At 41.4% G+C, this 26,511-nt stretch overlaps 1 protein-coding gene across 1 annotated transcript in view; it reads left to right on the top strand.

Annotated features, from left to right (window-relative positions):
• Positions 1–26,511, top strand: part of PREPL (prolyl endopeptidase like) — a 98,219-nt gene that overhangs the window by 41,018 nt on the left and 30,690 nt on the right. Inside the window, exons 7-9 of the mRNA XM_030195804.1 lie at positions 5,751–5,939; positions 19,176–19,379; positions 21,777–21,952. Coding sequence (XP_030051664.1) covers positions 5,751–5,939; positions 19,176–19,379; positions 21,777–21,952 — 569 coding nt within the window. The remainder of the gene's footprint in view (positions 1–5,750; positions 5,940–19,175; positions 19,380–21,776; positions 21,953–26,511) is intronic.

Here is a 26,511-nt window from a genome sequence, read left to right as displayed (position 1 = left end):
AATGGGCTACGGTGCATTTGCCGTGCATAAATCATTAGCGCAGTTTAGTAAAAGAGGCCCTAAGTATTTAAACGAGCACAAGAGCTGCTTTTTCAGCTCCGTGAATTAAAAACCTTAAACATTTAACAAAAAAAAAAAGTTCCTAGAGAACTTTCCCATGTGCCTGATCCTTCAGCTAGGTGATTCTCAAATCTGTCCTGGGGGACCACCAACAGCAAAAAGCAGAGACAGCCACTGGAGCCACACTCTGATTATTAACTTTATTGACCTAACACAGTCATGTTTCAGCAAGTACAGCAACCAGGAGCGAGTGAGCCCTGGACCCGTGAATAAATTTAGGCACAAGCATTTATGCCAACTAAAACCAAGTGTAAACGCCTGCGCTAAACTTAGGCATGGATCGGGTGTATTCCATAACAGTGCGCGTAGTTTCTAAGAATGCCCATGGCCACGCCCTCTTTTGAGATCCGTGTTGTAGAATTTCCGTGCACCACTTTACAGAATACACTTAAGTAGAGGAGTGTGGTAGCCGTGTTAGTCCACTCTTAAGGTTATCAATAGAAATCAAACAAAATAAAACATGGAAAAGAAAATAAGATGATACCTTTTTTATTGGACATAACTTACTACATTTCTTGATTAGCTTTCGAAGGTTGCCCTTCTTCGTCAGATCGGAAATAAGCAAATGTGCTAGCTGACAGTGTATATAAGTGAAAACATTCAAGCATTACTATGACAGTCTGACAGGGTGGGAGGATGGGGGTGGGTAGGAGGTATGCATGGGGACATCAAAGCACACCCCACCCCTCACCTATCCACACCCATCCTGTTAGAATATCAATGATATGCTTTGATGTCCCCATGCATACCTCCGACCCACCCCCATCCTCCCACCCTGTCAGACTGTCATAGTAATGCTTGAATGTTTTCACTTATATACACTGTCAGCTAGCACATTTGCTTATTTCCGATCTGACGAAGAAGGGCAACCTTCGAAAGCTAATCAAGAAATGTATTAAGTTATGTCCAATAAAAAAGGTATCATCTTATTTTCTTTTCCATGTTTTATTTTGTTTGATTTCTATTGATAACCTACAGAATACACTTAGAAAGTTACCTCCATAAATTCTAATTAGTGCCGGTAATTGCTCGTTATTGGCCAGTTATCGGCGCTGATTGGCTATTAAATGGGCTGCGGGCACAATTTGGCCGCATTGCCAAATTTACGCGTGCAACTTTAGTCACCATATATAGAACTTGGGGGTAACTGCATGCCATGTTAGGAGGTGGGAACTGAGCAGGTTATAGATAGAGAATGGGCATGTACTACATGGTATTTACTGTGCACTGTCACTTGTGAAGGTAGTGCAGGTGTGCTTGCTAACTTATCAAAATTAAGGGGTTCTTTTGCTAAGCTGCGATAAAAGGGAGCCTGTGCTAGCATCATCGCGTGTTTTTGAGCACACCGAGTCCCCTTTTTACTGCAGCGGGTAAAAGGCTGTATTTTGTTCTCAAAAAGAAATGGCCATGCAGTAAGTGAACCACTTGCCACGCGGCCATTTCAGGGTGGAGCACTTACCGCCACCCATTGAACTGGCGGTAAGGGCTCCCGCGCTAACCCAGCGGTAACCGGGCAGTGTTTGGCGCTGCCCGACTACTGCTGGGTAAGCACTGGTGCTACAAAAAATAGAAAATGCTTTTGTAGCACCGGAAATGGCGGGCGCTGAGGGTGGGAACTACCGCCGAGCTCCTGCAGTAGCTGGGCGGTAGTTCTGGATTGGCACGCGAGAGCAGGCCCTAAGTGTTTTCATGCTAATTGCAAACAAAAAACAAAGCCGAGTGTGATAAAGAACTTTTCTGTGCGGAAACTGCAGGGGAGCTTTTGCACATACTGTTCATTAATTCTTTCAGTTAAAGTGCAGTAAAGAGCAAACCTTTACCACATTATAGTAAACAGGCCCCTTAGTTATTAGGTTGAAGAGTGTACATTATGTTAATATCAGGTACTGTAAAGCATGCCTCCTGACTTTATATGAGTACTTATGCTATTTTTATTTACTCTATTGTGTGGTTGTTTTGTTTTGTTTTATTTTATTTGGGTGGGGGAGTTAGCATAGGAAATTGATGATATTTTTATTGTACATTGCCATGATTTAGTATATTCATGAAGGCTGATGTATGCAGTGCTTTGCAAAATTGTTCAAACTCTCATGCATTTTTCTGCTGTGTAAAAAAGGGTAAAATTTAAAATGCATTAAAGTAGGAATTTGTTTCACCGTTATACACAACATACAACTTTCAGTGTTAAAGAGCAATTAGAAAAATATTAAAAGTAATGAGGTCTCGAGCTCACCCCTGATTCAGTACTTCATGGAAGCCCCTTTTGCAGCAGTAAAAGCCTTGAGTCATTTATAATAAGTGTCTGCCAAACTTGCACAGCATGATGGTGAAGTTTTTACTCTTTGTTTTTCAAAGCTCAAACTCTTTTAGGTTGGCTCAGGATTGTCTCTGCACCACTCAAAAGATATTTACTTTCTTTGCTGTGCCACTCTTTTGTTGCTTTTGCTTTGTGCTTAGCATCATTGCCTTGCTGAAAAGTGAGCCTTCTTCCCATTCCAATTCAAAGGTAGACTGGAACAGATTTTTCTCCAGAATTGACTGTACTGTGCACCATTCGTGTTTTTCTTGATCTTCACAGTCATCCCTGTCCCCACTGCTTCAAATATCTGCACAATTTAATGCCACCACCACCGTGCTTTACTGTAGTGATACTGATAGCAATATGACTATCAGTTTGTTCGTTGTACAGAAAGACCAAACTAAAATCACAGGTGTAAAAAAGCCAAATTCCTTTATTAAGACCCTACACGGTCCGTGTTTCGGCCAAAGAGGCCTTCTTCAGGGGTCTATGGATTGGCATATATAGATATTCTTCCAAAGGTTCACACAAATTAAGACAAATTTAGAAAAGGAGCGATATCCTATAGGCAATCAAAGTTCTAGGCTGGTTAAAAGAAATGGCCCAATTCTGACTTCCATAACGCTGCGTTTTCCTCCTAGTGCGCGCCCCCCGAGCTGCAGCTCTCTCTTCTCTCTCTCCTTCCCTAGCTGCTAGCAGCCACTGGTGCTCTGCTCTCTCGCTAGCAGCTAGGGAAGGAGAGAGAGAAGAGAGAGCTGCAGCTCGGGGGGCGCGCACTAGGAGGAAAACGCAGCGTTATGGAAGTCAGAATTGGGCCATTTCTTTTAACCAGCCTAGAACTTTGATTGCCTATAGGATATCGCTCCTTTTCTAAATTTGTCTTAATTTGTGTGAACCTTTGGAAGAATATCTATATATGCCAATCCATAGACCCCTGAAGAAGGCCTCTTTGGCCGAAACACGGACCGTGTAGGGTCTTAATAAAGGAATTTGGCTTTTTTACACCTGTGATTTTAGTTTGGTCTTTCTGTACATCTTCCGTTCTTGTTGTTTTTTGGTATTTTTTACGGGAGATTTGGACTCTCTTTGTCGTTATCAGTTTGTTCGTGCCACACAAGAAAGCAATTCTAGAAATGGTGCACCAGCAGCTATGTGCACCTTGCACGCACAAAAGGTGCCTGTACTGGCAGTAATGTGCACTAATGCACTATGTGCTGTTTTGTGTAAGGTAGCACATAATTGCCTTAGTACGCACCTGCAGAGGGGTATATAGAACTGTTACAAATGCAACAAATACAACATCTGAAACTATAAAACACTTTTTAACAGGGGATATAAGAACATAGGAATAGCCATACTGGTCCATCTAGCCCAGTATCCTGCTTCCAGCAGTGGACAATCCAGGTCACAAGTACCTAGCAGAAACTTAATTACTACTACTACTACTTAACATTTCTAGAGCGCTACTAGGGTTACGCAGCGCTGTACAGTTTAACAAAGAAGGACAGTCCCTGCTCAAAGGAGCTTACAATCTAAAGGACGAAATGTCAAGTTGGGGCAGTCAAGATTTCCTGAATAAAGGTGTAGTGGTTAGGTGCCGAAGGCGACATTGAAGAGGTGGGCTTTGAGCAAGGATTTGAAGATGGGCATTCATGCTACCAGTCCTGGGGCAAGCAGTGGCTTCTCCCTTATCCATCTCAATAACAGACTGTAGACTTTTCCTCCAGGAACTTGTCCAAACATTTTTTTAAACCTAGATATGCTGTCCACCGTTACCACTTCCTCTGGTACCTGTGGGTGGAGCATGGTTATGTCCTCATCAATGCTTGCATCTTATAGGTTACCCTGATTCCATTATAGAATACTAATGCAAGCCCACATCAGTGCACCCAAAGGGAAAGCATGCCCGTTTATACCGAATCAATGACAGGCATAAACGGGCTCACCTAAAAATGCAACTCAATATACATCTGATAGCATTCTACATAAGAACATAAGAGTAGCCATACTGGGTCAGACCAATGGTCCATCTAGCCCAGTATCCTGTTTTCCAAACAGTGGCCAAGCCAGGTCACAAGTACTGGGCAGAAACCCAAATCGTGGCAACACTCCCTACTACAGATCCCAAGGCTTCCCATGTCTGTCTCAATAGCAGACTATGGACTTTTCCTCCAGGAATTTGTCCAAACCTTTTTTAAATCCAGATACACTAATTGGAGGAGATGATAACAGTGGTTGTAATATTGTACAAGTGAGTGCAGCGTTCCTTTTTTAACCATTGGTTTTATAATACCCCTCTTTTTTTACCCCCTCTTTTAAGGGCAAGCAGAGGCCTCAAAAAGGAGAGAAATTCTTGAAAGCAAGTTTGGTTGTTGTATTCATGCAGTGAACCATCTGATTGCTGTATTTCTTTGACTATACAAGTCTGTAATACAAATATCTATAGACTAAAGATCACTTGAGCACCTTGAGCCTTTTCTTTATTATAGGCTTAAATTTTTCTGTGAGGACTTTTTTCTGCGCTTTTTTTTTACTGTCGAAATTTATGTTGATCCATATGTTAAGATCTTGTATGGGGTTTTTTTTTTTTTTTTAGATCTTCTAAATACAAATGAAACAGGCTCGTAAATCAGGAGACAAAAGGCCAAATTGGTTCCAAAGCAATGCAACTTTATTGCTAGCAATGAACAGCACTGAGTTCTCTCAGGATACTGTGTGTCATAAATCATCTGACACTTACATTTATACTTCCCTGCTGGGCCTGCGCATTAGGCCCCTTATACATCACAGTGGACATGCACAGTGAACTTTTGTAGTTCTCACAGTACACATTTGTAGTTCACAGTACATACACACGTCATAATACTGAAATGATACTGGCAAGGGAAACGAAACTTAGCATCTTCTTCTACACACACAATGCTCCTTTCTAGCACAGGAGATAAGGTTCGTTAGGCTCAGAGATGCAGGGTGGGGGTGTTTACACCCTCCAAGGTTATCTATTCACATGACGCCTACGTGCAAGCTGGTTTTGTATAAGCCTTGCTACTACTGTTACAAACTGTATATCTAATGGCCCTGCATTCTGTCTTACATTAGTAAGCAGCAAACTGGGTAAGGCACAAATGTCCAGTACATTCATTAAGTATAGCCAAAAGGCAAAAGCAGAGGTAGTATGCATAAGTATGAGTCCATCAGTATGCATAAAACATGAGGTTGTTCTGTTGGTCAGTAGTATTCGAGTAGTATCCGGCGTTCCACTCCTACACAAATATCTATGCCAAATTTGTGGCCAGACTTTTTCATATGTACATTATTATTTTCCGTGTAGCTTATGAAGACTTCCATTGGGTCATGTGGCATACAGAACTGGCAGTTAATTTACGAAGTGAAGGAAAAAGCAAAGCTGGTAGACATGGATATGGCGGGAGATCACTGTGCTCTGTTTCTGAAGTGCTGCAATTATCTTTACTTCGATGTATTCTCTCTTGTTACTGAATCTGTGGTTCAGTCATTTAAGGTATGATTCAGATTTTGCATTTTGAATGCCTCATAATTTTGGTATAGTCTCAGATTTAACTGAAATGTTTAAATATTTTTTTAAACAGTTAATGAATGACATCCATGAAAATCAATAACTGTCAAGAGCGCATGTATGCATATAGGAGCTCTTGGAATTGGACTTGGAGAGTTGGTTATTACCAATGAGCAACACGCTCTTTAGAAAGAGTGAAAACATCAGATGTTGCTTGGTGGCCTAGTGGTTAGGGTGGTGGACTTTGGTCCTGGGGAACTGAGGAATTGAGTTTGATTCCCACTTCAGGCACAGGCAGCTCCTTGTGACTCTGGGCAAGTCACTTAACCCTCCATTGCTCCATGTAAGCCGCATTGAGCCTGCCATGAGTGGGAAAGCGCAGGGTAAAAATGTAACAAAAATAAAATAGATACTATTGGACATTCTACATGGAATGTTGCTACTATTGGACATTCTACATGGAATGTTGCTATTCCACTAGCAACATTCCATGTAGAAGGCTGCGCAGGCCTCTGTTTCTGTGAGTCTGACGTGCAGGACGTCAGACTCACAGAAGCAGAAGCCTACGCGGCCACACTGGTGATCTGCAAGGGCTGACTTCTACATGGAATGTTGGAATAGCAATATTCCATGTAGAATCTCAAATAGTAGCAACAGTGGAGGAGTGGCCTAGTGGTTAGGGTGGTGGACTTTGGTCCTGGGGAACTGAGGAACTGAGTTCAATTCCCACTTCAGGCACAGGCAGCTCCTTCTGACTCTGGGCAAGTCACTTAACCCTCCATTGCTCCATGTAAGCCACATTGAGCCTGCCATGAGTGGGAAAGCGCAGGGTACAAATGTAACAAAAATAAAATAGATACTATTGGACAATCTACATGGAATGTTGCTACTATTGGACATTCTACATGGAATGTTGCTACTATTGGAGATTCTGCATGGAATGTTGCTATTCCACTAGCAACATTCCATGTAGAAGGCTGCGCAGGCTTCTGTTTCTGTGAGTGTGATGTCCCGCACGTACGTGCAGGACGTCAGACTCACAGAAGCAGAAGCCTGCGCGGCCACATTGGTGATCTGCAAGGGCCGACTTCTACATGGAATGTTGCTAATGGAATAGCAACATTCCATGTAGAATCTCAAATAGTAGCAACAGTGGAGGAGTGGCCTAGTGGTTCAGGTGGTGGACTTTGGTCCTGGGGAACTGAGGAACTGAGTTCGATTCCCACTTCAGGCACAGGCAGCTCCTTGTGACTCTGGGCAAGTCACTTAACCCTCCATTGCCCCATGTAAGCCGCATTGAGCCTGCCATGAGTGGGAAAGCGCGGGGTACAAATGTAACAAAAAATAAATAGCCTGATGCAGGATGTAAATTGTGCTGCCTGTAGAGAGGATAATTTTGGAACAGGGTACCTAGGCTGTGAAGGTTCACAGGCAGGTACAATATGCCTGTTTTATAATGGCCAGCACATAAGCTGATCCCTTTACCGTAAGAACATAAGCGTTGCCATACTGGGACAAACTGAAGGTCCATCAAGCTCATGGCCAATCCAGGTCACAAGTACCTGGCAAGATCCCAGGACATTAAAACAGATTTTATGCTGCTTATCCTAGAAATAAGCTGTGGATTTTCCCAAGTTCATCTTAATAATGGTTTATGGACTTTCCTATAGGAAATTATCCAAGCCTTTTTTAAACCCTGGTAAGCTAACTGCTTTTACCAAATTAATCTAGTATTTTATAACAGTATCATATGCACCTATGCTTCTTTACAAACTTATCTCCCGAAACACTGACACACAATGTTCCATGTGCTCCAATGCAGCAGTAACAGTAACTTTTGTGTCTTTAAGAATTGGCACTTATGTGCATAATTTATAAGATTCACTGATAAGTACCAGTTTTACTCCCTACCTGTTTGACATGCATAAAAATAGTTGCTATGTTTTCCATCTTTTATGCATGTATATTCCTCTGATTTAAATGCTTCTGGGTGTTTTACTCCACTATTCCTTCAGAAAGTGGATTTCAGAGCATGGATGGTTATCTTTTCAGAGGTGACAGGGAAGGGATCAGGAATTATGTGTGTTAACCTTAAATTTTAGATTGTTCTGTTTCTGTGAGCTTCCAAGTGACATTTGCTAAATATAAATAGGCAGAGGAAGATACAACGTCATCAGAACACAGCAGCAAGAATGATTTATGGAATGTCAGGATTTGAGCATGTTACTCCAGGTCTCTTCATTGGCTGCCTGTTAGAGATGGGGTTATATTCAAGATCTCCTGTTACATTTATAAGATCTATTTTGGGGTTCCTCCAGTTTATGTAACAAATTTACTACTTGTTATGTTAACCAACTTTTCTTCTCGAGTGAACAGTTGGTATCTGTTGTCTGTGAGGGAGTGAGTGACATAGTAACAGGCGTCCCTAGAAACACTCCCTCACTGAAGTTACAGGTAGTGCTAATCTGCTGAGACTAAGGCTGTCAGAGGGGCGTGACTCAGGCCAGGAGGATGTTAAATGCCCTGATGGGCCGATGATTAAAAGCAAATACTGGCGCTAGAGGCCAGTAGCGCCATACTAGCACCTGTGTTTGCTCCCACCCGACGATCAGAGCTGGTGAGTGCGTGTAATAGTGCAAATGCATGCAAACAAGGGTCTCACGCATTCATCCCTCATGATCAGCGGGCAGCGTGCCAAACAATGGCGCTGCAACCGCTGTAAACCTTATGCCAGCTTTGCTGGCGTTAGGGTTTGCTAGCAAGGAAGGAAGGAGGGATGCCCACTGAAGAGGTTTGACAGGTCTGGGATTTCCTCCCAGACCTGTCAAACCTGCCCCCCCCCCCCCCCCCCAAGCACAAAAGCCCTGGTGGTCCAGTGGGACTGCTAGCTTCCCCCCTCCCCCCCCCCCCCCACATCACACAAAAACACTCTGATGGTCCAGGGGGACCACTATCTATCTGCCCCCTCCACACCCGGCGGCCTACCTCTCCGTAGTGATGGTAGTAGTTGGAGGAGGGAGGGACTAGCACTCCCTCCCTCCTCTTCGGGCGCCTTCCCAAAATGGCAATGTCCTGCCCTGTCCGTTGCATCCTGGGATGCGCAGGGCTTAACTCATATATGGAAGTAAAGCCCCGCCAAGCGCATCCCAGGATACACCGGGCAGGGCGTAACACCACTATTTTGAGAAGTCCCCCGAAGAGGAGGGAGGGTTTGCAAGTCCCTCCCTCCTCCAACTACTACCACCACTACGGAGAGGTATGTCGCCGGGGGTGGAGGGGGGCAGATGGATAGCTGTCCCACTGGACCACCAGTTTGTTTTTGTTCGATGTGGGGCGGTGGTAGTAGGAAGCTAGCGGTCCCACTGGACCACCAGGGTTTTTGTGCTTTGGGGGGAGGGGCCCGGAAGTCCACCAGACCTCCAAGTCTTGTGTTTGGGGGGGTGGGAGGGAGCGGGTTTAGGTTTGACAGGTCCGGGAGAAAATCCCAGACCTGTCAAACCTCTTCTGCTGTTTTACATGTCCAAGTTTTTGACAGCCCGGACCTGTCAAACAACTTCTGCAGGAGGGTTGTGCCTTGGGCGCATATAAATTTGCATGCTATTAGCTTTGATGAAAGGGCCTTATAGCTCCGTGCCATCGGCCCATGAGTCAGTGAGAGAGAGGTCCCGAAACAAGAAGCTTTCCATAGTGATACCCTGAGGCAAGAGGTTTCTGGAAGGGAAGTTCCTGAGGGTAAGGATCATTCCAGCGTGTCCCGTTGGCTGCAGAGTCTGAGGAAGGCCTGAGGAAGTGTTGTGGCCTTCATTGAACATTGTTGCCTTAAGTTTATGTGAAGAAAATGTTCCAGTAAGGTAGGATACCGCATACAGAAAGGTAGGAGAAATTACTTGGAACCTAGCTAAAGAGACTAAGAAGAAGTGACTGTTTATTTACCCTGTGAAGACTGTGTCTGGGACAAGATGTGGAACCCTGTACCAAGAGGGAAAAGTCTTTATTGAAATGTGGAACCTGTCAAGAACAAGGTTCCGGGATTATGTTTAAGGGACTTTATTGAGAGTGAAAAGCCTGTGAGGAACCAGGCCTGTTTATTTTCCTTTTGACATTTCACTGTGAGGACTCCATGCCTTGCAGTCGCTCATGTGACCACGCTTAGGTATAAGTATACTGAGGTAAAAAAAATTTTGTAGGATTAAGATATTACTAAATTAAGGATCTATTTATTAATCTACAATGTGTGTTAATATATGTTAATCACATATTGCTGATGGAAGCCATGGTAAATAACAACCTGTTAACACCAATTGCAAGTGCGTAAAAAGATCCCCTTGGGGCCCTTTTACTAAGCTGCGTTAACGCTAATGCATGCCTAATGCAGTTTAAAATATTGTACCCTGGGACATCCTCAGGCGTTCTGCAGTAACTGTCAAATGTACGCACGCTAACCGTGCATTAAAAAATATGTTTTTTCATTGAAGGGGGCAGAGAGTGGGCATCCCGGTGTTAAACAGCGCCATTTACATTAGCGTGTACTAACTGGTTAATGCAGGAATACTGCGTGAGCCCTTACCACTTACAAAATAGGTGATGATAAGTGCTCACGTGGTAATTTTTAAAAATGGCCATTCGCTAATGGCAATATTAGCACATGGCCATTAATAAATAAAAAAAATCAGACATTTTACGGCTGCAGTAAAAATGGCCTTAGCATGCAGGAACCCCCCCCCCCCCCCCCCCCCCCCCCACATAAGTGCACACTAATGGTCTTTTTACCGCCGCTTAGTAAAAGGATCCCTTAATTCTTAATGATTATATTATTGCTAATTCTGAGTGTAATATACTTTCTGTACAAGGCATTTTTTGTAAGTACTATTGTAGTAAAAAAAAGTCCTAGAAAATAGTCCTAGAGAACAAAATCTAACAAAAAGATGTCAATACAATTAATGAAGCTTCTGTGGATATTGGTAATTATTGCTCTTTTGAGAATGTAAATGGAAGACGGTTTTTGATGCTCATAGATGGACCTTGCTGCTTTCCAAGGTAAATCTTGACAGCTCCAAGTTGAGCTAAGAACCTTTAGCATAAAAAAAACTCGATGGAGATGTGCCAAAAACATTTTTTTTTCTTCTTCACAGTACAGTAATGCTCAGAAAATTGTGAACACAACTGCTTTTTAGTGAAAATACTATTATCAGTTACGTGTATATTTAAATCATAACTTAGCTTATTTGTAACAACATTTCACATGAATAAAACTCATTATTGTGGTACTTTAGTGAAATTTCATGACTCTATGGCAGGGGTTCTCAACCCAGTCCTTGGGACACACCCAGCCAGTCAGGTTTTCAGGATACCCACAATGAATATGCATGAGCTAGTTGCTTGCACTGCCTTGATTATATGCAAATCTATCTCATGCATATTCATTGTGGGTATCCTGAAAACCTGACTGGCTGGGTGTGTCCCAAGGACTGGGTTGAGAACCCTTGCTATATGGTGATTTTGCACTTTTATTCTGTGCTACCTGAAACTGTAAAAAAAAAAAAAAAAAAAAAAGATGGATTTATTCATGTTTAAAACAAACAACTCTGCTTATTCACTGAATTTTGAGCTTTTTTTGGTAATATAATATCCATTGTCTTTTTGTTTTGTTTTCATGAACATTTTGTGATCAGATTGATGAAAAGTATTAACATAGTTTGTAAACTTGTCAAGTTTAGAGAAAAAGTGTAGGCTTATATTAGAAAAAGAAAAATTCATTTTTTTTTCCGAAAGCATGCCTGATCTTGCCAGAAAAGACATTTTGGAAGATTTGAAGCAAGCCATTGTACAGACCGTGCCGGAGCTTCAAACTAAAACTCAACGCAGAAAAAAACCACAATGTCTCATCCTTTCATCACAATACAACACGAACAAACCCACCAGTATAAGCACCCCAAACTTTACCCTTCCTGTTTCAGATAGCCTGAAAAATCTAGGAGTTATACTAGACCGAAATCTCACACTAGAAAGCCATGCGAAAAATACAACAAAGAAAGTGTTCCATTCAATGTGGAAACTCAAAAGAATAAAACCTTTCTTCCCAAGGGAAATTTTCCGCAGCCTAGTACAATCAGTGGTGCTAAGTTAACTAGATTACTGCAATGCAATCTACGCCGGATGTAAAGAACAAATCATCAAGAAACTCCAAACTGCCCAAAACACAGCAGCCAGACTCATATTTGGAAAAACAAAATACAAAAGCGCCAAACCCCTAAGAGAAAAATTACACTGGCTCCCATTGAAAGAACATATTACGTTCAAAATCTGCACTTTGGTTCATAAAATCATCCACGGTGAGGCTCCAGTCTACATGTCAGACCTCATAGACTTACCAACCAGGAACACCAAAAGATCAGCACGTACATTCCTGAATCTCCACTACCCCAGCTGCAAAGGTCTAAAATATAAATCAACATATGCATCCAGCTTCTCCTACATAGGCACACGACTGTAGAATGCACTACCAAAAGCCACAAAAACAATACACGACATAACTAAATTCCGAAAAATACTAAAAACCAACCTGTTCAAAAAGGCAGACCACAATGATACATCATCCTAAATACCAAACAAGAAAACCCATGTCAGAATTGGACAAAACCGAACTATCTATACCTGACTGCTTAAATTACTCTATCACTAATGAACTTTAACGCAATACCACTTTATTTCCAAATTTCTTACAAGCATATCACTTGTTACAGAAAAACAGCATAATACAAACGTTAAAGAAAATAATCAAAGGAAAAATTATACATGCTTCCTTAGACCTCAAATTGAAGGGAGAGTTACTGTTTAGTGGAGTTTTATACAGGTATATTAGCACAAGTATATAAAAAAAAAAATGCGGTTTAAGTGTGTAATTCGTCACATATCATTTAACTAATTCTATATTAAGCTGTTTCATATCCAGAAAGGATTTTAGCTGTTCTGAGTCATAAAATACATACTTTATCCCATTATACCTGACCAAACATTTGCAAGGGTATACTAACAAAAATGAACCACCCAATTTAAGAACATCCTGTTTCAATGCTAGGAATAATTTTCTACGTTCTTGGGTTACTTTAGTAACATCTGGAAATATCCATATTTTTGTTCCATAAAAAGGAACCTTTGAAAATTTAAAGTATAACTTTAATATTGCATTGAGGTCTTGTTCGAATACCAACGAAACCAAAAGGGTGGCTCTTTGCGGAACTATTTCAATAGATTGTTCTAGAATTTCAGACAAATTGTTAAAGTCTATACCATCCAAACCTTCTTTTTTTCCTTCTTTTCCACCTAAACTTGTCGGAAGATAATAAATTTTATTTATAGGAGGAATAAGTTCTTGAGGCATTTTCAAATTTTCTTGTAGATATTTTTTAAATAACTCAATAGGCGTCTTATCAGGAATTTTGGGAAAGTTCAAAACGCGAAGGTTTAGTCTTTTATTGAAATTCTCAATCTGTTCAATTTTTCTATGTATTGCCAAATTATCTTTTATCACCGTCATTTTAAAGTCTTGCAATTGATCCATATCTTTTTTAAAATCTTTTACTTGAATCGTCAGGTCTTCTTTAACCGTTTCTAAATTTTTTGCCATGTCCTCAATTTTCAAAGACAAAGTATTTACCTTTTCTGAAGCATTTTGAAGCGTAGAGTCCATTTTACTCAGCTTTAGCCAGATCTTCTCTAGATTAACCTCCGGAGTTGTTATGGGTCCTTTAAATCCAAGGACCTCTCTCTCCTGGCTACTTTCCTGTGGCATGGGTCCTCCGTCTGCTGGCTCCTTGTTCCCCAAGTTTGGTTCTTGGATGCCTGCTCCCCTCACCACATCTATAGCCGGACACGGAGGGCATTTAGAATCGGGAGGCGGGGATAAAGATGTTTCTAGGCCCATCAGGAGCTCCGCTCCACCGGTTGCCCCTGCTGCAGGCGACCCCGTCTCTTCTCTCTGTGATGGGCACGTCAGGAAACGGACCATGCTGCCCCGAAGTGGAGAAGAAGAAGCTGCGGGCGGCGGTGGAAGCCTCACGGCTCCTTTTCGTTTTGTATGCGGCATTTTGAAATGAAGGAATATCTTCACCCTCGAGCAGCAAGGAGCGGTTTCGCCGAACGCGCTCACACTTCCGCCATCTTAGGTAACGCCCCTATAACCATCAAGTTTCAAATGGACATTTCTGTTGGAGCTATTTCTGCAATTAGTCCAGAAGTACAGTTACTTATTTCTTTATATTTTGTATTTTAGAAACACCATGAAAAAGGATTGGTGTCTCAAGTAGGTTAAACTGGGATTGACGGACAAAAACAACAGATCAGATTTTGGCTATTGACATCACTGTTCATAGGTCACCCACAAAGTCTAGCAAAAACCTTAAAAACAGAACTGTACCAAACTGGTTTAGAAGCTGGAGCTAGCACAGTCCAAAGTTTCCTGAAGAAGATGGGGTTGATTTCTCAAGTTGCTTCCAGAAAACCCCTGCTAACTCAGCAACACTGGAGCGCCTTTGACTGAAACGTTGCAAAGAAATACATAAAGAAAGATTCCGATTTTTGGTGAAATGTCCTTTTCACTAATGTCCTTTTCATCTTTTCGAAAAGATTTATGGAAAGAACCAAACCACATAAAGTCCACACCTACTATTCACGAATGCATCACACATTCACCTCGTAACTCTCATTCCCGTAATATCACATCATTCATACCTTCAATCACAGAAAGATATATATTATATGTCTTTATGCCTCCTTATCGCCCTCTAAGCTCCCATTGTTTCCTTCCAATGTTTCAATGTTTGTGCTCGATTGTTACACTCTCAACGACACTTCAATTGTTTCGCATAATTATGCAAAATGTAATCCATAACCAATCTGTAACAAATTGTATTTCCAACATTTAACTCATATTGTAAGCCACACTGAACCCGCAAAAAGGTGGGAAAATGTGGGATACAAATGCAATAAATAAATAAATAAATAAAACACAAATTGAAATTCGTAATGACCCTTTGAAGCTGTGTGCAAGAAGAAAATCTGCCTTACCCCGCTACCTTTGATCTCATCAATTACACACTTCTGCATCGTTTACGTAACATTGGTATTTCAGACACAGCCCTTAAATGGCTTCAGTCATACCTTGAGGACCGACGTTAACATTGTACATTTCAGCAGCACAATCTCTGCTTCTTATTCCCCGGACTCAGGAGGCCTTCTTAACCCAACGCTATTTAATTTTTTCCTAGTGCCATTACTTACATTTAAACAGTCCCTCAGTCTTACAGTGTTCATCCACGTTGGTGACATACAGATTCTCTGTCCACTCAAACAATTAGACCCCTCAGAAAATCTCTTGTTAATAACAAATTACAGCAAATAACACAATAACTGTCTCATGCTCAGTCCTACAAAATCAAAGATGTTTCTTTTCACTAACAAATACTCATCTTAGTCCACCTATCTGTTTATGTAACAATCCAGTCCCACAAGTTTCTGCAACCCACATTCTTGGGGTTATACCAGATACCAATCTTACGTTTCATCTACAAATACGTCGCTCCATCTACAGACTCATTCTGTTCGTTCCCTCTGCATTAAATAATCCTTATCCATTCATTAGTGATCAGTCAGTTGTACTCCTGCAACTTGCTGCATAAAGGTATCCGGCTTAAAGATCTGTGATGGCTTCAGATAGTACAAAAAAAAACTGCAATCTGCATTATTCATAATTTTTTTTTTGTTACATTTGTACCCCGCGCTTTCCCACTCATGGCAGGCTCAATGCGGCGGGCAATGGAGGGTTAAGTGACTTGCCCAGAGTCTCAAGGAGCTGCCTGTGCCAGGAATCGAACTCAGTTCCTCAGTTCCCCAGGACCAAAATCCACCACCCTAACCACTAGGCCACTCCTCCACTCCATAAGACCAGTAAATATGACTATGTCATACCCTTATTTAAAACTGCCCAGTGGCTTCCTGTCTCTTACAGGATCACATTATCCTCCAGTGAACCACCCTATCTATCTCAACATCTAACCTTTGGTCTCTTCACCAAAATCAGCTCATTGTACCTTCCCATAAAGAAATGATTCATGAACACACTAGGATGACTATTTTTTACAGTCCAAGGCCTACAGCTATGGAATTTATTACCAACCTATTTATAATTACAATCATCTCTGACCCAATTTAAAACTAATCTTAAAACGTTCATATATAATGATTCATTTTGCTAATTCCCCACCCCCACCCCCTCAATGTGTAGGAGTTTCCCCGGAGTTCCCTCAAAATATATTAGAACTTATCTACTATATATACCCCCCCCCCCCCCCCCATTTCATAAGAGCATAAGAATAGCCATACTGGGTCAGACCAATGGTCCATCTAGCCGAATATCCTGTTTCCAACAGTGGCCAATCCATGTAGCAACATTCCATGCTACCAGTCCCAGGGCAAGCAGTGGCTTCCCCATGTCTGTCACAATAGCAGACTATGGACGTTTTCTCCAGGAACTTGTCCAAACCTTTTGTAAAACCCAGATACGCTAACTGCTATTACTGCATCCTCCGGCAAAGAGTTCCAGAACTTAACTATTGATTGAATGAAAAAAATTCCTCTTGTTTGTTTTAAAAGTATTTCCATGTAACTTTTTAGTGTCCCCTAGTCTTTATACTCTTTTTGAAAGAGTGAAAATCGATTCCACTTCTACTCGTTCTACACCACTCGGGAGTTTGTAGACCTCAATCATATATCCTCTCAGTCATCTCTTTTCCAAGCTGAAAAGCCCTAACTCTTTAGCCTTTCCTCGTATGAGAGGAGTTCCATCCCCTTCAGCATTTTGGTCATTCTTCTTTGAACCTTTTCTAATTCTACTATGTATTTTTGAGATAAGGAGACCAGAACTGAACGCAGGGACTGTCCTTCTTTGTTAAACTGTACAGCGCTGCGTAACCCTACTATCGCTCTAGAAATGTAAAGTAGTAGTAAGTAGTACTCAAGCTGAGGTCGCACCATGGGACGATACAGAGGCATTATAGTATTCTCGATCTTATTTCTTTCCTATCTATAATGGATTTCCTCCCCCCATCTCCCACTAATTTCCCAGTCCTGTTAATGTGTTTTTTTTTAATCACATCTTAATAAGATTGTAAGCTGCCTAGATGTTTCTCCTGTAAGGCGGGATGGTACATATTAATAAAACTTGGAAACTTGAACATTACAACTTTCTGACATTGACTTTCAAGCATCTATGGATTCAGGCTTCTTCATTAACATTTTCAAAGCAGAGTGGTGATTTAAAATTTTCTTTATTCAGAGAAATAAATTGCTAGCAAGAAGAAAGTTCACAAGACAGACTACCAACAATCATAAGTACATAAGCACCGCCATACTGTGAAAAGACCAAGGGTCTATCAAGCCCAGCATCCTGTCTCCAACAGCAGCCAATCCAGGCTTCAAGAACCTGGCAACCCCCCCCCCCCCCCCCCAAAAAAAAAAAAAAAAAAAAATTAATAATGTTCAAGGGACTTTTCCCTCAGGAATCTGTCCAAACCCCCTTTAAATTCCGTAAGGCTAGCTGCTGTCACTACATTCTCCGGCAACGAGTTCCAGAGTCTAACTACACGCTGAGTAAAGAAAAACTTTCTCGTATTTGTTTTAAATCTACCATATTCTAGCTTCATCTTGTGTCCCCTGGTTTTGTTGTTGTTTTAAAGTGTAAACAAAAGCTTCAGATCTGTCCGCTCAAGCCAGTTTGCCTCTCATGAATTTCTTGTCTGTCTAAAAGAGCATACAAGGTTATATATACATTTTTTTAAAAATAGCTTACGTCAGAGGGTCAGCTAACATTCAGTTCAATAGCTCAGCAAAATTATGAAAGAAAAAGAGACTTAGACCATTAGCCAAAAACAGATGGGTTTCAGGAAAACATGCATTATTAGCTAATGTTTTCTCAACCATTTATAAGAGAAAGAGAACAATTACTGATATCGTCTTATCTAACTAAGTCATTTTTTATGCAGCATGTAGACTGGAAAAGAAAACAATTGTCACTAGCACCTTGCCTTGAGAAGTTTACTTGTCTTCATAGGGCCCCTCAACTACAAATAAATAGTTCAGTTCACATCGATCTGGCCTCCTGAGGTCAATGAAAAAGTTGAGAGCTGCAAGTTTGTCTCATTTAACCTAAAGGCAATTTTTCTAACATTATTTCAGACTAGAAATGTTAACCGTACATTTTCCAGATCCACACACCCTACCTTGGTAGTGTTATGGGCCTCTCCAATAATGTGGCTTCTGGAGTTGATTGAATTTACTTCCTGGAAAAGTACGAAATGTGCAATAGTGTATAATATTTGAAAGTCCTGAATCAACAAGTGAACTGATCTGCCAATGTCTCTCATGCAGAATTTTGCCTGCAGGATGACGTTGCTGTAGAGGTGTCTCTGGTATGCCCCTGCCACAGGTGAAAAATGGTAAAAGACTTCATCAGACAACATGGTTGAAAGACACTCAAGTAGCCCGATCATGACCTCAACCCCATTGAAAATTTGTGGTTTTTGCTAAATAGAAAGGTTTTTGAATAGACATTCACTAATTCAGTTGATCTGAAAGCCAAAATAATATCAATCTGGCACCATAACTTTGACATGAACTGTTAGTGAGACTGGCCTTGTCAATCCCAGACTATTTTTGCTTAGCATCAAAGCTCAAGGAGTCCCAACCAAGAACTATAGATGCGCCAAGGACTAAACGAATAATAAAACCTGGGGGTTTTTTTAATTGTTGGTTTTCTGCAAAATTTGTAATAGAATCTAGAATGTTTTACTCCTAATCTAAAGTTAACTTTGAACTTTTTGGTAAGAAAAGTGATGTTCACATTTTTTTGAGCAGTACTGTAGTTGGCTGTAAGGATGACGCTGGATGAAAGGATCTCAAGTGACCACTACAGAGCCAGAACATGGTGCTGTGTCATAGCTGGCATTCATCTAGACATATTCCAAGCCAAATGCAGCAGAGTAGGGAGGGAAAATAGGCATAGTCTACAGTAATGGATATTAAGGTGTGAAAGCATTATTATTGTAACATGGTTAGAAGTAAAGCTGTATCTACACATTAGGCTAGACTATTAATTGACTTTGGAATAGAGGAAAGTGGATATAAAAAGAATTCTAATTCTGTAGCTTATATATTTGGTTTTGTCAGCTTCCTTTCTGGGCCTCTGCATTTGAACTGGAATCCCAGCCTGAGGACAGTTCCAGCACCTGGCACTTTCAGGTCACCTCTCCAGTTCAGCCTCCTGTGGAATGTGTATATTCATTGGCAGATAGTAGTCTCTGTATGCATACGAAACAGCATGTACCAAACACATTGAAGTGTGTTACTATACGTTTACAAGCTAGGAGCAAGGTATGTCTGTATATTTTTTTTAAATAAAATCAGATGGGTTTTTAATGCTTACTTTACAGTCCAACTGAAAAATTCACATATTTTTTGAAATTGTAAAGACCCACACATCATCTTAAGCCCTGTAGAATTCAGAAAATGTGCCCACATTTAGCATGGAGGAGTAGCCTGGTGGTTAGTGCAGCGGACTTTGATCTGGGGGAACTGGATTCGATTCCAACTGCAGCTCCTTGTGACTTAACCCTCCAATTGCCCCAGGTACAAATAAGTACCTGTATATACTATGTAAACCGCTTTGAATGTAGTTCAAAAACCACAGAAAGGTGGTATATCAAGTCCCATACCCTTTCCTTTTCCTTTTATCACAGAACATCTAAACCTTAATTTTCTTGTCATCCTGCTTGACCAGGACTGGTCCTGCAGGACTCAAAGAAAATTAACAAGTATGAATAAGCCACCATCTTCAGGATGTGTTGTCCTTATTCAGAGTAAGAGCTAGATTTACTAAAAGACATTACTGCTTTGACACATATTATTTACTGCAGGTCTCATTTTATGTAGTGGGACTTAAGTAGTAATGCACTTTTAACAGTGTGGGTCACTTTAGTACTAAGTTACTTCTCTTTGGGGGAGTTTCATTTTACTAAACTTTTTTCCCTATGGATATATAGAGGGTCATTTTGTAGCAGGTCGCCAATTTGTGTAGGTCAAATAGGTTACTATTTCAAGTCTACTACTACTACTACTTATCATTTCTATAGGGCTACTAGACGTACGCAGCGCAGTACACTTTAACATGAAGAGACAGTCCCTGCTTGACAGAGCTTACAATCTAATTAGGACAGACAAACAGGACAAACAAGAGATAAGGGAATATTAAGGTGAGGATGATAAAATAAGGGTTCTGAACAAGTGAATAAGGGTTAGGAGTTAAAAGCAGCATCAAAAAGGTGGGCTTTTAGCTTAGATTTGAAGACGGCCAGAGATGGAGCTTGACGTACCGGCTCAGGAAGTCTATTCCAGGCATATGGTGCAGCAAGATAAAGGTAATGGAGTCTGGAGTTAGAGGTGGAGGAGAAGGGTGCAGATAAGAGAGATTTACCCAGTGAATGGAGTTCTGTATGTCTTTACAAAATTACCCCACCAAATCTGCAGAAATCATAAGAAGCCACTGACTTACACTTACTTAAAAGCATGTGTAAATGTATATACACATTTTATAAGCAATGTGTGTAAATTGTGACTTGGCCCCCAAACATGCCTGCACCTGATGCGCATCAAACCGTGGTTACATAAAAAAAGTCTTATAGATAATTATCCACAGAATGAAGACAAAGTTTTGATTAAATCCATGGGTAAGTTTCTGTTTTACCCTTGATACGTTAACTGTCTGTAATATATATGGTAAGAGTGGTCATGGGAGCAAACTACCTCCTATGAAGATGAGATCAAGAAGATGAATACTGTCAAAACTATCCTACCCTTTCCAACTAAAAGCAACAAAATTCCTTGGTTTCTTTGATGCCCAGTTCCAGTTGTTGGTGACTGCAGAAAGGATAAATGTGAACATTTCTGAGTATTTCACATGCCTGTTTGCTAAATGCTTTTTTAAAGTTAAACGCTAACGTATTGGATTTCCTGTGTATACTTAATTCAAAGCTAATATCATCATATTTGATCATATTGTGATCACTGTTATCAAGCGGCCCCATCACCATTACCTCCCGCACCAGATCATGCACTCCACTAAGGACTAGGTCTAGAATTTTTCCTGCTTTCATTGGCTCCTGTACCAGCTGCTCCATAAAGCAGTCCTTGATTTCGTCAAGGAATTTTACCTCCCTAGCTTGCCCCAATGTTATATTTACCCAGTCAATATCGGGGTAATTGAAATCACCCATTATTATTTTGTTGCCCAGTTTGTTTGCTTCCCTAATTTTCTTTAACATTTCTACATCCGTCTGTTCATCCTGGCCAGGCAGACTGTAGTACACTCCTATCACTGTCCTTTTCGCCTTTACACATGGAATTTCAATCCGTAGGAATGATATAAAAACAGTAAAACCTAAGGATTGAATAATGAGAGAAAGGGGAACAAGATAAAGGGCCAAGCACAGAGTACTGTGGGTCTCCTAATTGATTTTGATAAGAATATCAGCTGAGATAAACTCCAACCTGACTCCTAACAGTAGTTATCCCCTTTTAGAATTTCCTTCTGTGAAGACCTGGGAATTTGGCAATCTCTCTCTCCCTGACTGGCCAATTAAATAATAGCAACGGCAAGCCATCCTCTGAAGTTCTATATTTCAGGAGTTGTATTCTCATTTTAGATAATTTTAATTAAGTTTAATTATGTTGTTTCATTTCTTTTCTTAAATCAGTGTTGTCTTTCATTTGCAGGGTGACACTTTTGTGCCTGTTACTGTGTTTCATAAAGCACACTGCAAGGCTCTGCATAGAAAACCTCTTTTAGTCCATGTATATGGTGCATATGGAATAGATTTGAACATGAGCTTTAAAGCAGAAAATCTCATGTTAATTGAAGATGGATGGATACTGGCATACTGCCACGTCAGGTAAATAATGTGTCTTTATTGTTGTTGGAACAGCAATAGTAGTGTTCAAAGAAAGCAGATAAGGAGGTTTGCCCAAAGAAATAGATTTTATTAAGCAGTGACTGACTACTTTTTCAGGTTTTCAGTCTTGTTTTATGGATTGTACACCGCTCCGACCTGTGCGCCAGATGGAGCGGTATATCAAATATTAACAAATATAAACAATGAATGTGGCTTCTCACTTCAGTTAAAGTAAAACACTTAGTAATTTTATAAAGGGGCGCCTAGTTTAAGAGGGTAAGTCAGTGCCTACATAGGCACTGTTATTATAAAGACTCATTAGCACCTAGCTTTCTTTCTGAAATACTGTCATAAGTGGCAGAAATTGCGTGTACTTTATAGGCATGAACTATAAGAATAGCCATTCTGGGTCAGACCAATAGTCCATCCAGCCCAGTATCCTGCTTCCTACAGTGGCCAATCCAGATCACAAGTACCTGGCAGAAACACAAATAATAGCAATACTCCATGCTACCAATCCCAGGGCAAGCAGTGGCTTCCCCCATGTCTACAGTGGGGGAAATAAGTATTTGATCCCTTGCTGATTTTGTAAGTGTGCCCACTGACAAAGACATGAGCAGCCCATAATTGAAGGGTAGGTTATTGGTAACAGTGAGAGATAGCACATCACAAATTAAATCCGGAAAATCACATTGTGGAAAGTATATGAATTTATTTGCATTCTGCAGAGGGAAATAAGTATTTGATCCCTCTGGCAAACAAGACCTAATACTTGGTGGCAAAACCCTTGTTGGCAAGCACAGCGGTCAGACGTCTTCTGTAGTTGATGATGAGGTTTGCACACATGTCAGGAGGAATTTTGGTCCACTCCTCTTTGCAGATCATCTCTAGATCATTAAGAGTTCTGGGCTGTCGCTTGGCAACTCGCAGCTTCAGCTCCCTCCATAAGTTTTCAATGGGATTAAGGTCTGGTGACTGGCTAGGCCACTCCATGACCCTAATGTGCTTCTTCCTGAGCCACTCCTTTGTTGCCTTGGCTGTATGTTTTGGGTCATTGTCGTGCTGGAAGACCCAGCCACGACCCATTTTTAAGGCCCTGGCGGAGGGAAGGAGGTTGTCACTCAGAATTGTACAGTACATGGCCCCATCCATTCTCCCATTGATGCGGTGAAGTAGTCCTGTGCCCTTAGCAGAGAAACACCCCCAAAACATAACATTTCCACCTCCATGCTTGACAGTGGGGACGGTGTTCTTTGGGTCATAGGCAGCATTTCTCTTCCTCCAAACACGGCGAGTTGAGTTCATGCCAAAGAGCTCAATTTTTGTCTCATCTGACCACAGCACCTTCTCCCAATCACTCTCGGCATCATCCAGGTGTTCACTGGCAAACTTCAGACGGGCCGTCACATGTGCCTTCCGGAGCAGGGGGACCTTGCGGGCACTGCAGGATTGCAATCCGTTATGTCGTAATGTGTTACCAATGGTTTTCGTGGTGACAGTGGTCCCAGCTGCCTTGAGATCATTGACAAGTTCCCCCCTTGTAGTTGTAGGCTGATTTCTAACCTTCCTCATGATCAAGGATACCCCACGAGGTGAGATTTTGCGTGGAGCCCCAGATCTTTGTCGATTGACAGTCATTTTGTACTTCTTCCATTTTCTTACTATGGCACCAACAGTTGTCTCCTTCTCGCCCAGCGTCTTACTGATGGTTTTGTAGCCCATTCCAGCCTTGTGCAGGTGTATGATCTTGTCCCTGACATCCTTAGACAGCTCCTTGCTCTTGGCCATTTTGTAGAGGTTAGAGTCTGACTGATTCACTGAGTCTGTGGACAGGTGTCTTTCATACAGGTGACCATTGCCGACAGCTGTCTGTCATGCAGGTAACGAGTTGATTTGGAGCATCTACCTGGTCTGTAGGGGCCAGATCTCTTACTGGTTGGTGGGGGATCAAATACTTATTTCCCTTTGCAGAATGCAAATAAATTCATATACTTTCCACAATGTGATTTTCCGGATTTAATTTGTGATGTGCTATCTCTCACTGTTACCAATAACCTACCCTTCAATTATGGGCTGCTCATGTCTTTGTCAGTGGGCACACTTACAAAATCAGCAAGGGATCAAATACTTATTTCCCCCACTGTATACGGTCTGTGCCAGAGCCGGTGGCTGGGAGGCGGGGCTGGTGGTTGGGAGGCGGGGATAGTGCTGGGCAGACTTATACGGTCTGTGCCCTGAAGAGCACAGGTACAAATCAAAGTAGGGTATACACAAAAAGCAGCAAATATGAGTTATCTTGTTGGGCAGACTGGATGGACCGTGCAGGTCTTTTTCTGCCGTCATCTACTATGTTATGTCTATCTCAATAATAGACTATGGACCTTTCCTCCAGGAATTTGTCCAAATCTTTTTTAAAACCCAGATACGCTAACCACTGTTACCACATCCTCCAGCAGTGAGTTCCAGAGCTTAACTGTTCTTTGAGTGAAAAAATATTTCCTCCTGTTTATTTTTAAAGTATTTCCATGCAATTTCATTGCATGTCCCTTGGACTTTGTATTTTTCAAAAGTGAAAAATCAGTTTTGTAGACCTCAGTCATATCTCTCCTCAGCTGTCTCTTTTCCAAGCTGAAGATTCCTAACCTCTTCAGCCTTTCCTCATATGTGAATCTGTTTTGCTACAAAGTGAACATAAGTTCAAGTGTAAATGTCCATGCCTGGTTTGTGGAAGTACTTGTGTAGATCAGCTAATTTCTTTGTGTGATACTGTGAGCAAGGGTTGAGGGTGGAAAAGGTTGTAAAATAAGGCAAGCGCTTTATTACTTTGTCCTGAAGCTTGTTACTTCACAGGGTCAGTTAAAGTCTTTAATTCTATCAAAAGTCTCAATATGAGCCTGTGGTTGACAGGGCCTAAAACCCATGGTATAGTTTGTGACTGCCATGCCCCAAACACAGTCTGTAAGCTTCTCTCTCTAGATTTCCAGGTCTGGAGCCAGTCAGACCTCAGAACAAGGCAAACAAAGCTTCCAAGTCTTCAAATCAAAAGGTTGGCTTACCTGAGACAGGTCACAGTAGCTAAATGTATGTTGTAAAGGCATATGCTAGGGCTTCAGTTCTTCCTTCCTTGGGCCTACTTATTCCACTCTGGCCCTGCCTTTTATACTTCCTGGTTCCTGTCTTTTCGGCATCACCCTTCTATTCTCACTTCCTCCCTGGGCGGAACTAGTGGTTTTAGGGTGGCTCAGACTACCTGGGGGACTATTCTTAAGGGTGAGGTGCAGTGTTGTATAAACCCCCTCACACTTTGCCAACATAATCTCTCACTCGCTTAATCGTCCCCAGACTCTTTTCCGTATTCTTGACTCCATTTCTCCTTCTTCCACTGTTTCTCCAAACTATGATCCTTCTGTTCTCCTCCTTCACTCTTTGACTTCTGCCTGGCAGACTAAAACTAAAAATGCCCTTCTCCGTTCAGCACTTATTCCGGCTTAGCCTCCTGCCATACCTGCTTAATTAAAGAGAGAAGATCTTTCCATGGCAACCAGGGGACTACCCACAGCAGAATAACACCCACCCATGCCTGTTCCCAACGAGCCATATTTTCAAAATACCCAGCATCCAATCAGCCAAATCACGCAATTGGGCTGCCTGATAATGTAGAAAAACATTTGGGACAGCCATGCCCCCCTTTAAACTATGGTTGGTACAAAATGCCCCTTCCCACCCTCGGGGGCCATTTACGCCAAAAGTAAGCAAATACTTTTCTATGAAGTTAATGAAAAAACTGCTGGGGAATCAGCAGGAGTAGGGCCAGAAACAAATAATGAAACTTTGGTAGCAACCTCATTTTAATCACCTAAATATGGCCAAGCCATGAAATAGTATGGCCCTCCCAGCGATCTAGCTCCTCAAGTAGCTCCCACAGTTTAGAGGGAAAATTGGTCTGGTAAAGACCATCTAAAGTGGCAGTAATGTTCACTCCCAAATATTTAATGAATTTTTATACCCATGCAGAAGGGAAAAGTTGTAAATTCTGCATCTCGGCTGCTGGCAAATTAACATTGAGTATTTCAGATTTGTTCATATTCACTTTAAACCCAGAAATTACCACATATTGTATCAAGGCTTCCGAGAGTTGAGCAAGAGATCCCTCAGGGTCAGTCAGAGTAAAAAGAATATTGTCAGCAATATTCTGTAACAGGATTCACAGCTTGTAAAATCAGGAGACAAGAGGCAAATGGTTCCAGAGGCAAGACAGCTTTTATTAGCTAGCTGACACAGTACTAAGTTCAGACTCAGGATACTGTGCCCCGAGCGTCACATGACACTCGTTCTTATACACTCTTATCAGTAGTCAAGCGCAGTTACAGACAGAGGATCTTACACAAAAACCAGGAAACAAAACTTATCTTTGGCTTTGCACACAACCCTCTATTTCCAACACTGGTCTCTAGTCTATTCACAGTTATTTGGCATTGCATATACCATATAAGGCAATATACTGATAAGCAGCACAAGTTCCAGCTGGTTTCTGCTATCTGGTTACAGCTGCTTCCTCT

Source organism: Microcaecilia unicolor, chromosome 3 (genome assembly GCF_901765095.1).
Source record: "Microcaecilia unicolor chromosome 3, aMicUni1.1, whole genome shotgun sequence".
NCBI lineage: Eukaryota > Metazoa > Chordata > Amphibia > Gymnophiona > Siphonopidae > Microcaecilia > Microcaecilia unicolor.
Note: the sequence above shows the minus strand (reverse complement) of the source record. Positions and strands in the feature narration are given on the sequence as shown.